The following is a 23,168-nucleotide window of genomic DNA, read 5'->3' on the forward strand; positions in this document are numbered from 1 at the left end:
CTAGTGGTTGTATAGGTACGTAATGTATATATGTCTTTGTGTAAACTGTTAGGAATGTGTGCTGTTTATAAGAAAATGCTTTTCAAAACGTCTCTATTAATTGGCTGCTTTTATTTTTACAGCATACACAGCTCAGGCAGAGGAGAAGACAGGCCCTGGTACTCCTACAGATGCTCACGCCAGAGCCTTATTGGTTTGCAATGGACCTTTAGAACATTATGACTTTTTGATTAAGCAAGAAGAGCTGAAGAATGATGAGCAACAAAGAAGAGTTGTGCAGCACCTGCAGAAGTTGCACGAGAGCCTTAAAGGCTACAGCATTGATTCAAAAAATCTTCTCTCAAAGGTGAGGCTTATAGTGATAAAAATGGGTTTTTTGCATTTATGTTTGCTCGTAAGAATGTACTTAAAATACGTAAGTCTCTGTCATTAGCCTGAATCTTGTTTTTGCAGATGGGTCTTTGCAGAAACATCATTCTTCGTACTTTATAAATCCGGTGGCCCTCTAGAAGTAACCAAATTAAATATTATTGAAATAATTCTACAAGAAAATCTGTTATGATTTTAGTTATGTCCGCTGTCTGCCTTTCCAAAATGTTATTTGGCTGTAGGAGAGAGAGGCCTAATCCGGGTTTTAGTTCTCAAGCACAGATATTATACTTGTGTGTTGGTATTACATTAACTGAACACTGACATTTTGTGTTTTAACAGATCTTTCATGAATAATTTTCACATGATATTATAAATCAGTTATGACTTTAAAAAATTTTTTTCCCATGTTGTTGTCTCTGGGTGAGGTGACAAAGAAGGCAGAGGTGTGATTTGTGCCCTGGTTGAGTTCTGGAGGGGTATCACAGCTTCTTTTCAATGGATCAACAAAAGTTCAGATGTATCCCTGTTGCACAGCATCTTGGCAATCATAGTCCCTTAGCATTAGTAATGCTGTTAGCCGGCTATTGCATCTCTGCAACTTTTCCTTGAAGCTCTTCACACAGTGTTTTCCAGAGTCTCTTTGGCAGTATTCCATATCTTGTTCTCATGCTGTTCTCAGGTTGTTGCCCTTGTGGCTTGCACCTGCAAATATTGATAGCATTGTTAAGGCAGGCTCTTATGGGAAGCAACTAGAACTGGTGTGAGAATTCCCCCCTCAGCTTTCCTTGCCCCTCATTTTGTAGAATTGAGTTTATATCCGAGAAAACCAAACTTAATGCCCACCAAAGTAGGTAAGACATTTAATTACTTGGTAAATATTAGGCCATCGTAGATGTACACAGGATCTGAACAACCAGTGAATATGCTTTACTTGCACCTGATTAGCGTACTGGTGTCAGCACAAATAGTCATAAGCTATGGTGAGGGGAAACAAGAACTGAGTGTTTGACTGAGTCTGATAATAAAAGTATAGTGCTGGGAAAAAAGCACGGCAAAATACACATTGCCTTCATCATCTGCACTCTCCCTGCCTGCACTGGAGAGACACCCTGCCCCTAGGAGGAGGAAAACTGTTATTGCTCTTCCCAGCCAACCTCTGAGTGTTTTTCTTGTGCTTTCTCTGTTTCTCTTGCACCACTTTAAGTTTTATTTTTTGTCAGAAGTAACTGTCACATTTACAGTCAGTGTTTGCCATCATCTGCAGTCCTTGCTGACAAAGCTCCATGTCAACCTTTCTCAGCATTCGTTACACAACATGCCTCCTCTCATGGGCGTAAATCTAAATATGTAACTCTATTGAACTTCTTACCTAATCATATACTTCCTATTACAACCCCAAATTCTCCTGTTACCTGTCACAAATACTGTATATTTTTTTTTGCTTGGCAAGCTCAGATGATGTAGCATGGGATCAGGGGAGCCAAAGCCTGCAAGGCTTAAGTGACTTAAAATGGCACACTGTCCTCTGGCCTTTAGGCACTAAATGACAGGTTACCACTTAAAGGCTCTTGCAATGAATATTAAGCTTCAAGGTGTGAAAAAAAGTAGAGAAGAGAGCAGGTATTATACCTGTAGATGGGCCTGTTTAGTATATATATTAGCATAGCAGGGTGCAGAGCATTGGGACATGCTTGCCTGCGATCTGCCTCTAACATCGCTTGAATGCCTGAAACTCAGATATGTAGCTGCAGATCATAGATTTGCTCATCATATGGTTGACTGAAAATGCCTCCTGATGGAAGGAAGGAGACTAAACACCTAGGAAGGACCTCTTATTTTAGAAGAAACCTGAATGGGAAATAGTTCCATGGAGCAACAGTCAGGCGCTCTGGAAGAAAAAAACGTGGAAAGTACAGGAAGCAAAGTCCTAAGGCAAGACTATTCCTAAAGGGCAGTGAGTGTGTCTTTGGAAGGTCTATTGTGGAAGCATCATCCTTATGGGTCCCTTTTAACCAGAGATATTCTGTGACCCAACTTAAACAGAGGGCTTGGCCATATGATCCCCTGAAAACCCTGACAACCCAAATCATTCAATGATTCTAACTCTGATGTGGGAATTGGAGCCAAACTGTGGTTTGGAGTATATTTTTGCCTGCCCTGGCAGATGAGTCATTTCATCACATTACTTACCTTTTTACTTCTGGGATTTCTTTAATTACTATTATTAGAAAAATAAAACCAGTGTAAAAATGATAGATGTAGGTTGAAAACTGCATGTTTATGGTATTTTAAAACACTTACTAATGTTGTATGTGGGTGTGTGCCTGTAGATTCATGTTGTCTTGATGCATTTGTGGGCTAACTCTTGAGTCTAAATCAGTCTCCTGATGCAATTTGGGCAAGTATCAAATGAAAAATAGAAAATTCCTCTTTGAAAAATGGTTATTTCTTATCTTTGGTATCCAGAGCAATACAGCAGCGTGCCTGAATGCAAACCTCTTTTGCTTAAGTGTAAGGAGATTAAGCTGGAATCAGCTTGCCAAACTATTCTCTAAGTGGAATCTCGCTGACCAGATTTGTATCTTGAGAATTGTTGATGTGAAAAGTTCTTGGGTTTGGGGTTTGTTTTTCTTTTTCATCTATCTGGACTTCTTTTTAATCTTTGGTGTTAGACTTATAATCTTTTAATTTGCTTATCTCAAAACTGTGTTATTGTACCTGAACTGTAAAAGAAGTCACACGAAAGGGAACCAGTTATCAGGCTTACTCCTGTATTATTTTTGGACATACTCCCAGACTTTTATTCATTTTCATATTCTAGAAAAAATGTTATGATGAAGGCATTAGTCTTACTGTCAAACCTGAGGATCAGTAGGCTAAAGCATTTTGATCTTTACTGGAAAACAGTTTCGGACATTTGGATATTAGGTTCTGAAAGTGCTGCCTTTGAGAACAGTTTTGAGAGCTGACTTGTGTTAACTGGAGGGCCCTGAATCACTGTTAGATTAGGTGCTTTATACTGACTTGTAGATCAGCCATTGTGTGGGTTATTTAATGATTCTTTGGGAATCATGAATAAGGAAGAAAGTCTGTATTGCAGAGAACAAATACTAATCTTATTTTATTTAAGGAAATGTAATGCTACTTTTTCCCCTATGTAACAGAGCTAATCGCAGTATAACCAGACTGACTGACACTTTCTTAAAAGGAAAAGGTCAAATGCCACTTTATAATTTGAGAATGTGTTTTTTCATTAGTTCATTTAAAGCACTCCATGTCTTTATTTAACATTGCTTCAATTCTATGCTTTAATTTTAAAACAACTTTTAAAAATTGTTGCGTGGCTCATTGGTGGAACTAATGCTACAGTCAGTGAGAGGCAGCTGTAGAACTACTTGCTATTGGGGTGTTGTTGTAGTTTTTTCTTCTAGAGCTTGATATTTCTATGGAAATGTCAAGACTGATAATCAAGGTTGAGCACTGTAGTGCCATGCCATGCATCAAAACTCCAGAAAAGAAGGAAAGCAGTGAATTTTGTGTAAATCTGTTAAAGCCTGGCTTGTGTAATTAAATCAAGTCATGATTCAGGCTGAAGAAGTCACAACAGCTTTGTTTCTGTTCTGTTATCTTTGAGGATGTTATTTGCCAGTTCAAACACAGCTCCTTTTGAGATAAAATGAAACCAAATAGATTATGGATTAAATTCTAGTACAGGCAAGGTTTTGCTTCAGCAAAGTTATAATCAACATCCTTAATAAAGGTTTTCCCCAGAATAACTCACAACTGTGACGAGGTAGTTGCTAAAATCATATGCTTGTCATATGTCTGCATCTGTTGAGGACTTTCCTAAGTAAGCAAAATACCTGTTTTTCTATTGTGGACTTCCAGAGTAGGGATGCCATTGCAGATTTGGTTCAGGCTTAGAGGGTAGAACTAAGCCTTTCGTGCCAAGAAGAGGTGATGGTGAGTACTGCTGCCTGGAACTGGCCTGGGTTGAATAGGATTTGTGTAGATTTATGAGTGGAATTTGTTCACATAACTAGTAGAAGGCATCTCCATGGAGTACTAGTGATACAGAGCACAGGTAGACCCCGTATTTGTGAATAGCTTGTTGGCACTCTCCTCTCATGAGGGCCTGGTACTTTGGTAACTTTGAATATGCTAGGAGGTAAAAGATAAGCCTTACGTTTTTGTGATAGAACAGTTGGCTTCACTTTTTGTTTTGTACTTAATGGGCTTTAATAGATGTAAATGAAAAAAATGGTTGTACTTTAAATTAAGGATTTACTTTAAAAAAATCAAATACTTTATCCGTTATACTTAGTATCTTGTAGATTGATGTTTCACTTTTTCAGGAGGTTTTTGGCAACTTGACTAGCCTACCTTTAGTATGAAATCTCCTGTGTTGAGAAGAGATTTATCTACTGGCAGCTTTTTAGATATAAAAAAATAGTGGTGCTTGGCATTTCAAGTGTACTAATTTTCCTGACTCTGTCGTTGAAGAGAATGTGGTTGAGAGGCTGCATTTAAGAAAAGGGGGTGGTGAAAGAGAAGCATCTCTCAGCCTCTTCTGTAGTCTGATCTTTCTTATTTTATTGCCTGATTGCTTCTGTGATAGAATTGCAAAAGCCTCTCCCAAAATAGCAGTTATTCCAGAAATAGAAACTTTGCACCCATGACAAGAATGGTCTGCTTTGGTTTTCATTTTGTTCTTCTTTTGTCACTTTTTGTCTAAATAGTTTTATTCACTAAAATATGGTAAAAGTAGGATTAGGGAGCAAATATTTGTATCAGATACAATAGAGAAGCATTTCAGTGTTCGTAGAAGGGACTTATATTACCTCACAGGCCAAAGCTTTCTGAAATGAGTAGTTTGGGGCACCAGCCTTTTTCTTCATGGTAATAAAACTCTTTTTTTTTTTTTTTTTTTTTGTAATGTAGTTTTTTTGGGGCATCATCTTAGAAGAGATCTCAGGGGAAAAAACAATTAGTCTTGCTGCCAACTAAGTAGGCTTCTGTTTTTCAAAACTGTTGCTCAAAATTGAGCTAGGACTTTGATCTTCAACTTTGTGAAGGCATGGCCTTGTATGTTGAGATACTTTGAGATCCTCTGAATTGAAGTTCAAGGCTATAAGAGTTTGCACAGACATTTCAGATCTCTAGCTTTTCAAAATAATACCAGTTGGGACTTCTTAAGAGTTGTTGAGTTGCTGTACTAACGACTTGAAATAAGCTCAATTGTAAGTGAGGTCATGTTTTGAAAAGAGGTATGAACAATAGTAAACACCATTCAAGACCTTGAAAATGTCTTCAGCTACAAGAGCAGCCGAAAAGGAACCTGAAAGAGTGGGAGAAAGAGGCGGTTTTGTTAGCATTTAAGGGAGACTTGTCTCTTGGATTTTGCATATTTTAATTAACCACCTTAGTAGCCTAGCCATCTTACAAGTTTTTCAAATCAGAGTATAAATATTCCAAGGAAATGAGTTGCTTGCTTCTAGTGTTTGAGTGTGGGAGAACCTGGAAAGACATTGCATGTTATTGAAGTTATTTAAGAAAGAATAAGAAGTTGTCAGAATGAAGGAGATGTTTTGATCAATTTAATTCCTTAGATGAGGTAGGGTATTGTATGATTGATAGTGAAGTTTACGCAAAGAAAAAAATCTGATCTAATAGGATCAAAGCAAGGCTTGCAGTTTTGAAACAGAAATGTGTAAAATGGGGCTTTGAGCAATCTGGTCTTGTGGAAGGTATCCCTTGCCCATGGCCTGGGGTTGGAACTAAGTGATCTTTAAGGTCCCTTCCAACCGAAACCATTCTGTGATTCTATGAAAACATTTTGATAACACAGAAGAGAATTCTGTAATCTAGGGATACTCATGTTTGTATCATCTTCGGGAAGTTTAAATATTTTTAAGATATGAATGATTTTCAAATTAAAATCTGTAAGTAGACTATCTATTAAAAGAAAAGGCTTCTGTTCTAGCATGTCCTGATGATAATGAAACTCTATGAAGCACTGAATTTATGCTTTCTTAAGTTATTGCAAAGAATGTTGTGGCAGTTAAGAAACTCGGAGGACTCAAGCAATTTGACACATTTGTGGTGATGCCCTTGTTTGAAAGGGTTTGGGGAGCCTTTAAAACTTACATATAAGCATTTCAAAATTTTCCCCTTCATACTCAAATTTGGTGCATCACTTACTATCTCTGAGTTAGTATATTCTAAATATTAGCTTTAACATCCCTAAATCTTACCATTGTTGCAAAAGAAAATGTACTGTCAACAAATTGAACATTATTATACCGAGAGACCAAATATTTGTCAGGGTGATATGGGAATGAGGAGCGAGGAGAAGCTCATGCATTTAGTTTGTCTTCCTACATTTCCTACTTCTCTCTCTTCCCTCTGTGAAATAAACTAGACTGTCCTTATTTTTGGGTAACTGGAGGATCTTTTGCATTAGTTCTCCCTCCTCCTTTTTTCAGAGTGTGTTTGAATAGAGAAGCAAGATCAGTCTTCTGCTTTCTTTGCTGTCATATATCATTGACTTTCCTGACTGCTTGCTGTGCTTTAAATTAAGAGCATTGATGAGATTTTGTCAGAAATCCTAGCTGGAAGTTGCTCTTTTTCTTACACAACTTCTAGAAGATTAAATTATTAAAATAATTAAATTATTAAAATAATTTAAAAAAAAGGAAAAATCCATTTTATGATTATGCAGAATAACTTGAGATTGGTAGGATGTCTGAGTTTTCAGTATTAAAGATCTACTAATCAAGTTTACTTTCTAAAAATAAAATATATTTCAAGGAAAAAAAAACCCAACCAAATCAACAAAACAACCCAAGAATATAAAAATAAATTCTTAGCATTATACAGTACCTGACAGGATCAAGAAAGTGTTTATCCTGAAGCTGCCAATAGTGTCACTTTTGGCAGAAGTATATGTAAAATGTTTCTGACAAACTTCTATAATTGCTCAAAGAGGACAAAAGGTTTTCTGGCATTTGATTAGCTTTTAGAGATGACCAACTTCAGCAGATGTGTTTGGATCTGCCACAGTACCCATTCCTTTCAGCAATTAAATATCACTCAAAAATTGCTTTCTTCACAGGGAAGCTAATTTCATTTTTTAAATCAATCAGAAATTGATTTAGACTTTTATGGAGCCTGAGCCATTATATTTATTTCCTTTAGTCAAAATGCCTTTTTTCTGTAACATATTTTCCAGAAATAAATATGCCTAAAAGGACAAATATTAAGATGGTTAAATGTAATTAATAAAAAATTTGCAGTGAAAAAAATGTTTTAAAATGTAGACATTAATACTTGTTCTAGTTATATAACCTTTACAAAGACAAGTGAAGCTGTACTCTAAACATTTATTTTTCTAGCTTGGTGTCATTCCTTGTGAAAGTACAAATCAGACTGATACAACCCTTCTGTGAAATAAATTGAATGTGATAATCTTTTGTCTTGAGAGAATGACTGTAGTTAATATCAAATTAAAACCAAAGAAATTGTTATGAATGTCTTTCCTTTGGATTTTTTTCCGTTCCTCCTTTCTTTGCTGTGTAACTTTGAGCATCAGTAGTTTTACTGAGTGCAGGCTCTTAAAAAGTACACAATTGAAAATATTCAGCAGTTAAATTGTCTTGCAGTGCTTTGAAAGCACTAGCAAATAGTTTCAGCCTTATCTATTAATGGAATGGTTTCAGAACATCTGAAACTCTGTTGAACCACAGATTGATGATACAAATTTTTGATTACCCTATTGATATAGCTTAAATGAAATTGGAAAGGGGATCTTATGTAAGAGCCATGCTTGGATATTTTCTGAATGAAATGGTACTCCAGAGCTGAGATGTTAGCCTTCTACCTTTTGGTCATGAATTTTCTTTCCTGTTCAATTAGTGTCTTGCTGCTGACTCCTCTATTTCTTTAACATGGCACTGTATTTTGAAGAAGTGCTTTAGATTCAACTTGTTTAGCAATTACCCAGCTCCAAAGGAGACCCCTGGGTTGCAATTTTAATATTCTCTTGTGTTGCCTCAACCCACAGAGCTCTGAAAGTGGAGCCCTTTAAAATAACCACTCTTACGCAGTGTTTTTGTGGATGTCAGCTGAGTTTCATGGATTCGATAGAATTTTTGTTAAGATCTCTATTTTTTTAGAAACTGTTTCTTTTTAGAATTATACTTGGAAGGGGCTCTGCACAGTACTGGAGGGGGAGAGGGCTATTTAAAATGGAAAGTTTGGTGTTATTGGAAGTTTTTCCATATGTATTTGAGTAAAATAGAATAAACCATCAGGTGTCATAATATGTCCTGAATAATATTAAGAAATCTAAAGTTTTTAAGCAGTGCTTGTTCCAGATAAAAGTAACTCACTTGAAAAAATGAATAGTAAAAAGCCTACTTTTGAAAATATTTTTAATATTTTAATATATTTATGCATATACACACACATGCACGTGTATGTAGGTACATATTTTTACTGTGTCTCCATTTATTTTAATAATGTTTAAACCAGAGATGATTCTGCATTTAAGATTCAAGGCTGAGAGAAAGAGGTCTTACAATGCTCACTGGCTTTGCAATACTGATTTTATAAATCCTGTTAGTTCATATCTTTAGCAGAACTGCTCTAATAGGTGTATAGTGCATATATCTATGAATACTATAATAGTGCTTAATTTTATATCCTTTTTTCTCAGACTGTTCAAATGGCTTAATGAGGGAAAGGATTTGTTTTGATGATGATAGATTAGGAAATATTAAATCATTATATATGTGTTCTGATAAAAAGGTATGTGTGCGAGGACTGGGAATGGGGATATTTTCGCAATAATCTGGGAAAGAAAAAAAACAACCAAACCCTGCATGTGTGTTTTGCCTCTTTTATAGAACTCACACAAATACAACATTGATTGCCTGTCAATTCTGAGCTAATGATTTATTCAAGATTGCACTTTGCTAGCTAGTGCTACTTTTGTGATTAAGTATAGCTACTTTCTTACTATACCACAGCAATATGTTTGCTTTTATTGTACCCCATATCCATATTTATTCTTTTTCTCTTGACTTGCAGCTCCTTGCCAAAAACAAACCCCCAAAAGGTGTTTATGTCTATGGAGATGTTGGTAAGTTTCATTCAATGTTATTTTCTCTAATGCATGTCTCTCCAGATTCTGGACTGTCTAAAAGCTTTACGTTTATGTAGCTTAATTGCTTTAATGAATTTTACAGGATTAGTTTTCTTCCACATTATGATGTTATTTAATACAATTACAGTCTGAATCCTGGAAGCTGTTTGATTGGGCCACATTACTATGTGTAGTTTTCAGTGTTACTCATTCCCTAGTATTTAAAAATGCAATTTAAGAATTTGGGAAGTAATTGTGGAGGCCACCAGAGAGAATTCATATATTCTAATTGCAGCAGTGCAGCATGAAATCATACTTGCTTTCCAGAGGAAATACTAAGGATGTTTTCTGGATGTATGTGGAGCCATTTGCGCAACCTTAGGGTTGTCTCTGTAGGGATCAAAATTTTAAAACAGAAGAATAAAAATGCAATTGTTCCAAGGTTTTGAACAGAAAATGTAACTGTTCTTCACAGCAGTCTGGTCTTGTACTTACTCTGAGGAAGACTGTTGTTGAATTAATTCAAAGCTATCAATCATTGTTCTAGTCAGTACGTACTGTACTTAAATTAACTACTGGTTGAGTGCTTTTTATTGTTTTTGTTTGAAGGCACAGGAAAGACAATGGTGATGGACATGTTCTATTCTCACATAGAAGTAGAAAGGAAAAAGAGAGTCCATTTTCATGGTTTCATGTTGGATGTACATCAGAGTAAGTGCAGACACAGGTATTGACAAGAATTTTGTGAAATATGGTGTCTATAAAAAGGTCTATCTCATTCTCATGTTTGTATTAACAACTGTAACTTTATTCAAGTATTTAAGCAAAAAAATAAAAAGGGTGAAAAATAGGAGAAATGTTGAAGCATTTTAGCATTGTCTGTCAGACCAGTGTAGATATTAATTGCTTATTATTTCTCAAATATCTTTTCTGAAAGAGATAAATATATACCTAAAATCCTTAACTAAACGTTTTCCAGTTACCAATTAGCTTATATGAAATCTGAAGAAGGCAATTGCTGAAACTTGAACTGGAAAGGTTAAACTCCATCTGTGTTTTGAATAAACAATAACTAAATCAGGTTTAAATGCCAAGGAGAATGGAAACTATTCTGATTTACTAACTTAGTAATACTATGAGTGATTTGGAGGAAGAAAATAATGGAAAGGAGTTCATCCTAAGTTTCAGAAAATTTTCTGACAGGGTGAAAAGGCACTTTGTTCTGACAGAGATGCTGTTTTAGATATTTTAAAATTTGCTTCTGCTTCTAAATTCTATGACCTTATATGACTGTGAAATTGTTAACTATTGCTGTAATTTACAAGTGTTATGACAGCTGCATTTTTCTTGCGAGGCTTTCATCAGTGTAAACAACCTGAGTCACTTTTAGTGCTCACTTTTCTATCATCACTGGGTCACTCTTGAGATTTTCCATTTCTGTTTTTTGTCATTTGTGCTTAACCTTAACAAAGAAAGCTTCCTACTGCGGGGTCGTTGTTTTCCAACTGTTTGTTTGTAGTCAAATGCAATACAATCCATGAGACAGTAGAGTATGGATATAACAGTCTTACCTTGTGCCAGTATCATCATCTTCACATTTTAAAGCATGACTGTGTTGCTATGTCTGCATTCTTTTAACTAAGTGCATTCTAAGAATACCTTCAGAGCAAGATAAAACTGGGATTAATATCAATTTATAAAAGATAAGGTATAGGTGCATAGCATTCAAGACTTCTTTGATTTTTGTTTTCTGTATTCCTAAACAAAACAAACCAACCAACCAAACAAAAAAAAAATCATAGAATCTGTGAGCTTTTAGTTGTTGCCTGAATGTGGTTGAAAACTCTTTTGCCCTCTTGAAACTAGATGAAGTTTGAAGCTTTCTTATTTTTACTAGACTGGACTAGTTTTTATTTGGTAGCTAAATAATTTTCTTCGTCCTATCTTAGGAAAAGAAATAAGTAATATTTGTTCTTTCCTATCAACTAAGGAATACATCGCCTTAAGCAGAGCTTGCCAAAGAGAAAGGCGGGATTTATGGCTAAATCATATGACCCAATTGCACCAGTGGCAGAGGAAATAAGTAAAGAGGCTGCTCTCTTATGTTTTGATGAATTTCAGGTAAGAAGTCAAAGATTACTCTAGGGCCATCATCCTGTACTGAGTGTGTCCAGTACCACCTGATACTTGCTTGGCATGCCTGGTCTTTGCTGTAGTTCATAAAGTGCTACAAAATACTCTCTGTGATTAAGGATATGTAAATAACAGGTTGGATTCAACCTAAATTCTTTCCTAGAGTTATTGAAGTCTTTGGCATGACTGTGCCAGGTTATATCAACTAGCATTTTAAGAAACTCATTGAATTAAATGTGAAAATTAAAATAAGCTTATAAAATGATCTTTGCACAAGCTAACTTGATTGTTTCATTTTAACAGCTTGTGAATTTCGTTTTAAGGGCACATCACAAACTGAAGTGTAAAATTGCTTTATTTATTAGTAGAGAAGCTAGAGGTATTTGGCAGTTCTAACCAGCTGAGATTTTTTTTAATTTATAGAGAAAATGCAGAGCAAGATAAGAACAGATCTATGTTAGTTCTCAAAGCACTGAGAATAAAAGAATAATCTATTACCTGTAAATTGTCTGTGTTATGCTCTTAAATTAATACATTTCTGAAATGGATGGAGCAACTTATATTTGCTGACTGTTATTTTACAAGCATGCACACCCGAGGAAAATAACTGTTTTGTGATTGGCTCCCATGAAGGGGATTTATTTTGTAAAGGAGTAGTAGTTCTTGTTTTAAGTTACTCTTCCATTTTTCATCTGGGGTTAGTCTTTTGATCTACGGTTTCAGAATTGCAATTGTTACTGTTTGATCATTTAATTTATGCTTTATCTGTTGAATATGAATGCTGGGCTTCCAAAATATAAAATCTTCCTGAATATAAAATCTAAATACAGAGGCAGTTGTATTTATGTTATGAAGAAATGGGAAGGTTTGGAGAGGGAAGCATTAACTCTTATGACATTATATGCTCAAATGGTAGAAAGAGACTGCACTATATATTAGTGTAAATACCTGCTTTTCTGTATAAATGCCCACTGCTTCTGTTTCCTGATATTGCTGTGTTTCCAGACATGTCATGTTTCCACATTTTAAAGAGAGAGACTGGTATTTTTTGTTACCAAATTGGTTGCCTGCTCCCCCTGCTGACTTGCTTGAGGTTTTGTCAGTCCGTCACAGCTGGGAAATTAATACAAGAACTATATTTTTAAAAGTGTTTCTAAGACTTTGCATTCATATGTGGATTTTTAAAATCTACTTGTTCTGGGTGTACTAATTTTCTAAATTCACAGATTTCTGTATGGCTGGATTTCTTGCCTGATTTGCTGTAGCATGGAACTCCGTACAGGTTTTGCCTACTGAAGAGGAGTTCCAGCTTTCTTAAATTTTGCAGAAGGCACTGATTTTGGGATAAGAAGCCTTCTCCTTAAGTAATCATAAAGTAGTGCAGTGACTGGAAGAGCAGCTCACAATAATAATGAGGAGTCATATTTAATCCAGGATGTTTGCAGCTCATTTCCCCAGTGGAGATCATAGCTGTATTTCACTGCAGTCTGATTTACTCATAACTAAAGAATTACTAGATTAAAATGATACTGAAAAGAGCTGGAGACTCAGGACATGTACTGCTCTGACTTGCTGGCAAAGTGACTGTCTTGACAGATGGAAAGTGAAGATGGGCCTGTACTGCTTTGTGAAAATAATTGTGTGTGGAGGCAACATCAAAAAATTACTAAGATTTGCTTTAAACACTTCATGTTGCTTTCAGATGCCTGTTGGACAAAAGAAAAGGAGACAAGCTGAATTTATTTATTTATTTATTTATTTATTTATCTTAAGAACACTTAACAAGTGATGTTGTAAACAGGGACAGCAAAAAAATATTGTTAATGCTCATATTTCAGAGGAAACCAAATGCAGAACTTCAGAAGACAAAAGCCTTGCTTAGGTTGCCATTTTGTCTTTGACAGTGGGCTAAAGCAAAGCAGAAGTATTCGGAAGTGAGTCTTCCTGCAAAGCCTAGAAAACTGTCAAGCAGCTGAAGAATTGACTAACTGATGTAAAAAAATATTTCAGTACTTCTTTTAAAAGTAGTGTTTCTGTGTTGTATTAAAAAAAAAATCAGTATGTTTTAAATGTTTCATTTTGCAAATATTATATAGTAGACAGGATCTTAGTGATGGCACTAAGCTTACATGTCTGTTTTGAAACAGGATTTTGTCAGCATTTTGCCTGAGTCACAGGCTCTCAGATTATTAAAGCATTGCTACTTCTTACTGATCTTTGTCGTGCAGTTTACTGTAAATATTGTCTTCTTTTTTTAATCACAAAAGTCTTAAGCCATTCTAAAAATGTGTCCTCATTTTGAAGAAAAACTCTAGAATTAAGCCATTTGCAGTTATGGTTTTGATGTTTTAAAACACAGAGGTTGGCTAATAAAAAGAGTCCAGTTATTGTTCAGTAATCAAATAACTATACAGGGGTAATTAGAAGGTCTAATTTTGGCATGGAACTGTAACCTATGTCAGTTAGTATTGAAAATGAAAACAGAATCCCTACTTCTTGGGAAGCTGAGTGATCATGCAGTGTTAGTCTTAATATGTCATCAATACCATTTGGATTTGAAGTGAACTACAATTTAGGGAATTTTTACTAACCTGCATTCTATTAAAAACCTCTAATAAAAATTAGGCTCTTATTTTTGTGCTGATACTAATTGCTGATAATACATGCTTACGTTTGCCATTCATTACATGGAACTGTACCAATCAGTGGCTGACTGAATCTCAGGCACTTACACATGTAAATTAACTATTAGTCTAGTGTTTTTCGTTTTTCCTTCTTTTTTCTTCTTCTTTTTTTTTTTTTTTTTTTTTAACCTGAGTTATAATGGGAAGCAACACTATGTAATAAAAATCTTTAAATGCATGAAATTTCTGCACTCTCTCTGTTAGCTGGCTCTCCTTATTGGTAATCTGTAGCCTTTGCTTTTCTTATCCATTGCAATGAGTACTGGATACTGTAAAAAACATGAGAACTCACAATCCTTTAGTTACTGTCTTGCTACCTGCTTTGCCCTGTAGATTTTTTTTGGCTTTCCTAAACTGGATTAGATAAAAAGAGCTCATATTTGCATTCTGGTCCTCAAAATGGCTCTTGCTTTTTGACAGAGCTTTCAAGAAGGTTTTTTGTTGTTTGTGGTTGGTTTTTGGTTTTGTTTTAAATGGAGTTCAGAATTCTGCATCAAATAACAGTTCCTATTAATAAGAGGATGTTATTGTTTTGTTTTATGAGCATTATTATTCTTTCACTCCCTGTTTTCTACAGGTAGCATGCTTTGTAGTATTGTTAAACAAAAAAGTTTGTAACAAAATTACTTATATAATAGATTTTTAAAACTTGGCTTTTAGGCTTGCTTCGTGGTACAGCAAATTCAGTTACCCTTAAGATGCACATCTATAGTGATTTCTTGTGTGTCTTGTTCTTTGGGAATGGGGGAAGTTCCTAAATTTTAGTATTTAGAAGAAATAAATTACTGATAAGTGATGCATAAGCACAGACATATAATACAGTAGAGAGTTACTATATATTTTTTTTTAATATCAGATCTTAGTGAGCAGGGATGTGCAAATCTGAGGGATGTGTTACAGATTATGTAAAATTTTGGTTTTTAAAAAGGAAAAAAAAGTCCCTATTAATGCATTACATAGAACAAAATAGAAGTAGTCTTTGGAAGAAGGAAACTAGTGTTTGGATATTCATTAAGAACATTATTGCTTTCAAACTAGCTGTCAGAAATGTACCCTAAGTCTTTTACTATGTCTAGTGTAGAATTATCTTCTTTTTTTTCCCCAGAAAGGTCATTTAGAAATATGAGAATGAGGGAAGGTGGAGGGGTGTGGAGTGGAGGAAAAAAATTATACTGGTTAAAATATTTCTGTACATGTATTACTGTCAAAGCATACACATCTAAGCTGGTGAAGGCACGGCAACCTGTCAGTCTGTTGTGTGATGAGTATGTGTAACTCACACCATGCCACCACTGGTTTATTTCCTCAGGGTCAGGGCCTGTTTGGTAAGTCAAAAGGCAACAAGTGTCTATATGATAACCACAGGGAATGCAGGAGAATCGAGTGTAATGGTCATAAAGGTGGTTCATGTATTAAGATTGCTGATCTCATCTGGTGGACTCTTATAAAATATGAATTGCTGTTGTAACAAGGATCGTTTTTTATCCAAAAAACTTATTATATTTTTTCATTTGTACAGAGTGGTTTCTGTTTCCTTTTATTTCTTGGTACTAGAAAGCAAGTTTGTTAAGCTAAAATTAAGATCTTTAAAGATATTTTACTTAAAGGCTTATTTTTTTCCTCCGTCTGTCTGTTTTTTTCCTCCTTCCCCCTCCCCAATATCACTTGTCCTACCCATTTTTATTTTTCATTTGTGTTTTGCGCCTGAAGGTTAGAAGAGGCTGACTGTGCTGGAAGTGACTGCCTGCCTTTTGATTATTCATGGACAGTAATAGAAGGCACTTAAAAAGAACAATGAAATTGCTTATTTTTGTGATGGGCCATCTGTTGAATTGTTTTTTGCAACAATCACACAATAGTATCTATGTCATATCATTCTATTTTCAACAGCAGCTGATTATGTATAGTTGGCTACTTGTCTTTATTTCTGAAGTCCCATGACCATTTAAATTCACCTCTGCAAACCTTTGCCTCAAAGGTAATAGAAATGTAAAACAGCCAGTGTGTATTTTCTTTCTGTTTTCTGGTTTTTTTTCATGTTGCTTCTAATTAAGTAGGCCTCTTAAATGTTTAGGTCTGTTTTCTGTGTCTCCCACCTGTAGTTTTATAATAGAAGTTAACACGGAATCATTTAGCAATTGGAAAAGATATGGTGGAGTTCCGCAATAAAGAGTGGGCAAGTTTTGAAAGACTGTGGTACATTCGCTGCTTATTAATTATCCCTTTTATTTTTTTCTCACCAAGCAATAATTAGAATCTCTCTCGAATGGCTTTCACTAACAAGCATTTTTCCTAGCTACAAAGCCACTTGCAGATCTATTGCGGCAGAAGCTGAAAGCAAGATAAAACAAATGCGTTGTCTTCTACAGGTCACTGACATTGCTGATGCCATGATTCTGAAGCAGCTTTTTGAAAATCTCTTCCAAAATGGGGTTGTCGTTGTGGCAACATCTAACAGGCCGCCAGAAGGTAAAAACAAACATGCTACTGGTATTATCCAAATACAATGAATCTCAATATCTTACAAAACAATTGTAGTAATATCATGCAGTATTTAATTAATAAAATGTCTAGTCTGCAAGAATCTGATATATTCTGGTTTACCCCTTATTTTTTCTTGTTCTTAAGGAAGAGAGATTTTTACTAAATCATACTCCCCTTTTCTCTCAAACCCAAGATGTTCCTTCCCCCATCACTCTCAAATCCTTCCGTGTTTTCTGATCTCCTCTACTCTGTCCAAACCAGTGGAAGGGTATTTGGGGACAGGGATGTTGAGGAGGGGTAAAATACTGCCTATTTTGGATGTATTCCAGAATAAGAAAAGACCATATTCTGCAGAAGAAAGGGGAAACGAGAGTACGATCCTTCCCAGTTTCTAACTCAGGAACTTGGAGACTTGATCCACCAGCTCAAAGCAGAACCACTTATCAAGATGCCATTCTTAAAGCCCAGTTTCAGTCCACTAGGAATTACTTAGGTAGAGAGTTGTTTCCATTTCTAACTTTTTTTAGAATAACTAGTTGCTGGTAGTGACTAGCTAGGTAAATCCTTCTACAAAGTGCCCAAATCTGTTTGGGTTTCAACAACTGTAATTTTTTGTAGAGGAGAAAATTTTTCATATAGTGTAGCGTTATGAGTTAGCATAATGGATAATTTCTATGCAACTTTTAGATGGATTACTTTTGGATGTTTTTTAAAAATACTGAAGAGTTGCAGTATTAACTGTGAGTTAATTTTTCTTCCCAAGTTAATTAAGTAAAAGACAATCACTATAGATTTTCCATGCACCTTGTCTTAGGAAAAAGAAAAACAAATCCACTCAAAGGTTTTTAGGTTTTTCCTACAGGAGTCAATAATTCCCTCTTGGTTTATTTTACTTGTTTGATCAAAGAAAATGAAATCATAACTACTGTAGTTGGGTTAACTACAGATAGACGGAATGCCTTCTCAGTTGAGAGCTTGTGTTTTTGGAGCACTGCTCTTTGAAGTCCAGGAGAAATTTTTATCATAACTTGGGAATTATATCCAACACCCTAAACTGAGGGCATCAATTTGTGACCATTATAGTCTTAAAGGGTTTTTGGATGTATATTAAGTCACTTTATCAATCCAAAAGCCAAGCACTTGTTCTAGCTGCCCAACACAGAATGTCAAGAACAGATCTCCACAACTGGACTGTGTTGCAGTCCAGGTGTTGGTCAATGCCTATCTCTTCCCTTGTCATTATTCCTGCATGCTCACAGCGTGTCTGAAATCCTCCCACAGGAAAGAGAGCTGAGTCACTGTACTGTGCCATATCTAGGTTTAAGAATGAATGGAGAGATTTGTTACCTGTAGAGACAAAGAGGAAAAGTGACCTTTTCATTAGAGGGCAGATGCATTGAGCTGCTGAACATTAGTGCTACGCTTAACTGTGTTGAACTTCTGCCCCAGGGGGATATGAAGGAAAATACTGAGGTGCAGCATTTGAGGAATCCTGGTTTCATTTCTCCACTAAAATTACTGTTTATTTTTCTCATCCTCAGAAAACAGAGACATAATACAGAACTCACAACCCTACTGACTAAAAGACCTAACAGGAGTAGCTGTCTAATAGCGTTACATGTTCACTAATCTTTGCAAGTGAATATGCAATTGCTATACACTTTTAACAAAAGTGTAGCCATCCTGATTTGCAGAGTTGTGAATGAGCATGATACACGGCGAACTTACAGCTTTCTTACTAATTAGGGTGTGGAATCTCCTTCACTGACAATTTTCCTAAATATTTCTGCGTACATATCCAATTTTGTGAAAACCGTTCTGTAGGTGTCTTGTTGGTGTCTTGTGCATGCTGCATCTTCTGTCCACAGTGAAGTGTTGGCAAAGCATAAAGGCTTTAATATAGCTGTAGCCTCCAAGCATTATGGGGAATATAAGCCATAATCATAACCTGGAATGGTCTTTGTGTGGAATTTTTGTGGTATCTCTACCAGGTGTCTGCATTATCTTACTCATTCCTCCCGTCAGTCACAGGTGCTTTACTGCCTTTTTATAAGGCTTCCTAATATTCATGAAACAGAGCAGCTCATCATACAGTTCAAGTGGTTACATTTTGAAAGAAGTCATTCTCTTGTGAACTTCTTGGGCAATTGGATAACTTGCAGAGAAGATAAGTTTATGTTGTATAAATATATGGTGATAAATAAGCAAAAAAATGCTGCTCTGCAGTTGTTTTTGTTAATTTGTGTTTTCTTTGAGTCCAGATCTGCATTTTGTTATGTAGTATCTCATCTTTTTAAAAATTCAGTTGTATTTTTAGCAACTTTGCCTAAGTTAACACACTAATTTAATTTTCATTTTTTTAGCCTTAGGGATGACCCTTACTTTGGAAAAGGAGGTATAGCTGGCAGAATTACTAGAAGATAAAGTGTACCACAGTACACCGAGAAAGAATGATGCTGACTTTCAAACTGTGTATTTTTAGTTTATGTGGGGGTTGTGCCCTCTGCCAAATACACGGGATTTAGCAGTTGCACAGTTTGGCCTCATAATCGTACCAATGAATACCCAGCATTACAAATTATTTTTATAACCTTACTTTAAAACAGATGATGGTCTAATTTCTTCTGTTACAATCAGTTGTATGTCATTTAGAGATCTAAATAATTTTTTCATTCCCTACCTTTTTCAGACTTCCTCAAGGTGTTCCTTTCTTCCCTAAGAATGTATTGAATTTTCATATAGTAAAAGAAGAGAAATTAATTTCAGCTCTCCTTTTCTGCCTTTTGTTCCTCCTCCTGTTTCTAGCAACACTGAGATTTATTTGCTAGACTAGAAGACAAGCTGACATTGTTATTAAGACTACATAGCAAAATGGTACTGATTTCCTTTCTTTCAGATCTCTATAAAAATGGTCTTCAGAGAGCTAATTTTGTACCATTCATTGCTGTGCTGAAGGTAAGGAGAGCCACCTGTTAAATGCCTTTCAGTTTTCCCTGTTTTATTAATAAATTGGAGATTTGTACCAGATTGCTTTAATGCTAGTTTCCAGATTACATATATGCTTTAACTATTTTGAGCAAAAATAATTGAAGGTAAGGCAAGAAAGGACTTTGTCCTTCTGGAATTAACATGTCTTGAAAGCCAGACATTTTTAGTATGACAAAAAGTTATCTTTTGGACTAAGGCAGCAGAATTTGTTTGTTTGGATAAGACTTTCTTGCTGACTGGTGTGTGTATGCTGTATAACATAGTATGCCTCTAACATTTGTGTTGTACTCGTGGACATCTTACGGTTACTATGCTACAAAAACTTACCATTTCTTTGATGTAAGGAAAGTAGTGTTTGTTCTGTACCCCTCAATTGCCTTGCTTCTGGGTCTTCCTCCTGTGTCAGTAGGTTTTTGAATGACTTTTGAGGCTTCATATAATGTTCAACAAGCAGCAGCTCTGAAGCTTCCTCGGGTCTGTGTCTTGTAGTGTGGCAGGTCAGAAACTGTAATTGCTTCATTTAAATTAAAAAACTGAGGATCCTTTCTCTGTGTGAATAATACAATCACTGCTTATTTTTCTGGTAAAAAGAACATATGCTGAAATCACACTTTTAAGTTCTGGACAAGTCACAGCTATTTTTCGTTCGCAAGTTGCATTTGTTTTGTTTTGTTATTAAGGGCTAACATACACCTCTCATATCTTGCTCTGCCTGGATTGATGTGACATGTAAAATGGAAATAACATCATTTCTCTAACTCACAGAAGTATTGCTAGCATAAATACATAAATAATGTTAACTGTATTGATCTCTAAGATAAGAGAAAGGTAAGGTAGAGTTTCTGGTAGGCTTGGCTTTGTGATAGGAAATTTGGAATTGCTGAATAGACACGTTGGTTGGATGTTTCTGTTAAGGTGCTCAGCAGTAAAGCAGCAGACAGTGTCTTGGGTTTTCAGAGGAAGTTTACCAACAAGTGCTTTGCTGACCCTAACTGGAAAGTGGAATGGTAATGGCAAGATACTAAAAATTAATTTAAAAATGTCAGAATGTACATTTTTCATTTAACAGTTTTTAGAAGTAGGCATTAAAAACCCACACTGGAATGTTATCTAAAGTAAGATTTTAACAAATTATGTTACAAAGATGTGGATAGAACTACATTGATACTCTGGCTTTGGTGGTTTGAGAAATGCAGATTTAGGCCTCCCCACTGTGTGTAGAATCTGTGTAATGGTATTGATGTAAAAGGATGAAGTAGCTTCTGCCTCAGCTGTGTGTGACTAGGAAATGTAAACATGGTGTCTTCCGGCATTTTGTGTGAAAATACGAAGGAAAATACAACATTGTTTTTTTGCAAACATTTGATTTGTCTTCTCAACCTTTACCTCACTCAAGCCATGTGTGTCTGTGGTAATGTCAATCTCTTCTGACCTCTTCACTGGCACTGGCTTTACCGACAACTGGGACTAATTCCTGTCTTAGTTTTCTCTGGGCTCAGAGCCTCCCAAAGGGATTTTGTTTGGGGTGTAATGGGGGCAAATGGGTGGCTTGGTTTTCTTAGTTTTTTTCAGTAATTAACTTTTATGATCACAAATCTTGAAATGAGATTTTAGCACTAAAAGTAGTTCAAGTTCAACATAGGAGCTTCAAATTCCTTGAAATGATCTTGGGAAGGTGCGATCAATGAAAAGTATTGACAGTATATTTCTGTAAAGAGACGCTTCATTTGAAATAGATTTCAGGTGGTTTCATTCCTCATAAATGGAAGACATAGTTCCTAGATATGGAGGTAGCTTATACAAAAATCTTTTCCTGTCTTCAAATGATCAAAAGAAGTGGTTACTTTCCTAGACGTATGTTCATCCTCGATTGCTGTTTTTCTTTTCTGCAGTCTATGTAATTCCAGTATCTGTGTTTGAGTTCCTATTTTGTACAAAGAAAACTGAAAATCAGTTTCTGTGGAATAATGTAATGTAATGGCCAGTCTTCGCGAACGAAGAACCGGGGAAGGTCTTTCCACCTTCCAGCCTGTGCATTGGATTTTTTTAGGTGAGACACAGTGTGCGCGGAACTGAGCCCACCCTTTAACCCTGAGGTTCATCTGCCAGGGCCAAGCAAGCTTGGACGGTGGCAGCGAGGTCCTCAGGACGTAGATGGATTGCCTTACGGGCTAATGAGCTCCATCTGCCCGGGGAGGGGCCCCGACTGGGAATAAGCATTCTAGGGAAGATACAATTGTCTTCCAGAGTTTGTCTGTATTGTCTTTCTAGGTGGTAGATTACTGGGGACAAGTGGTTGTTGAATGCCTGCAGTGTGAGGTTGCAGTTGATAAGTTCCAGTTTTTAGGGACACATGCTTCAGGTTCCACAGTTGGCGGCCACAGAAGAGCTCCAGATCTGTGTTGTTGGGTAGGCCAGTAACACTACTGTCAGCTCTTTCTGACCTGTGTGTGTTCCCTGTCTAATTCTGAGTCTATCCCAGTGTTCTCATCTTTTGAAATCTTAAATAATTTGAGATGTAGTTTTTCAGCAATTTTTAATCAAAGAGGTAGTTTTCATAAACAGGAGAAAACTCTGAATTGATCAGTTCATTGTTATGGCTATGTCCTAGTTACAGGGACTGGGAACAGTTTATCACTATGTGGGTATAACCAAAACTGTGTGTTCTACACCCTCTGTGTCATTTCCAATGGACTGTTAGTAATGAATCATTTGGAGCAGCTGCCCAGGGCATACCTGACACCTCAGGCTACAACCTGGGTGTTAAAGAAACCCTGTGAGGAGTGTTTCTTTTGTTTTCACACTAATAACTGTGGTAACAGCTGTGATAACTCCCCTCCAGGGAGGCATCAGCACCTTCACACCCAGCCTGAGGGGTCATGTCTGCTAATGGGCCATACTGGACTGGCATAATAGGCAGCTGCCAAGACCTAGACCATTAAAGACTCCAAAAGTATCCCATGACTCACAGAGTTAAATCACCCATTGTGAAACTCCCCGCCCTGGGGGAGGTACTGGGCTTTCCCACTTGAATGTGACCATATATAAACTCTGGGTTTTGGGACTTCCAAGAAGATCTCTCTGGAGAGCCTCCTGGTTCGGCCCTGTCTAAAAGACGGATTACAACCACAGGTATAAAAAAGAAAAAGAAGGGTAGTTGTAGTCGGTGACTCCCTTCTGAGGGGAACTGAGGGCCCTATATGTCGCCCAGACCCATCCCAGAGAGAAGTATGCTGCCTTCCTGGGGCCAGGGTGAGGGATATTAGTAAGAGACTTCCTGAGTTAATTCAGCCCTCAGACTATTATCCACTGGTGGTAGTCCAGGCTGGCAGTGAGGACATTAATCAAAGAAGTGCCAGGAC

General features: G+C 36.3%; 1 protein-coding gene across 3 annotated transcripts in view; it reads left to right on the forward strand.

Annotated features, from left to right (window-relative positions):
• The window catches only part of AFG1L (AFG1 like ATPase), a 70,707-nt gene that overhangs the window by 8,502 nt on the left and 39,037 nt on the right, over window positions 1-23,168 (forward strand). For 2 of the 3 annotated variants that reach the window (XM_027895469.1, XM_027895486.1), the window contains exons 2-7: window positions 123-346; window positions 9,463-9,514; window positions 10,127-10,228; window positions 11,508-11,638; window positions 16,704-16,803; window positions 19,715-19,773. In XM_027895469.1, coding sequence (XP_027751270.1) covers window positions 123-346; window positions 9,463-9,514; window positions 10,127-10,228; window positions 11,508-11,638; window positions 16,704-16,803; window positions 19,715-19,773 — 668 coding nt within the window. The remainder of the gene's footprint in view (window positions 1-122; window positions 347-9,462; window positions 9,515-10,126; window positions 10,229-11,507; window positions 11,639-16,703; window positions 16,804-19,714; window positions 19,774-23,168) is intronic. The other variant, XM_027895478.1, reaches the window with a different exon arrangement.

Source organism: Empidonax traillii, unplaced genomic scaffold, assembly GCF_003031625.1.
Source record: "Empidonax traillii isolate 1590-97213 ecotype Southwest subspecies unplaced genomic scaffold, ASM303162v1 scaffold16:size2589160, whole genome shotgun sequence".
In the NCBI taxonomy this organism is placed as follows: domain Eukaryota; kingdom Metazoa; phylum Chordata; class Aves; order Passeriformes; family Tyrannidae; genus Empidonax; species Empidonax traillii.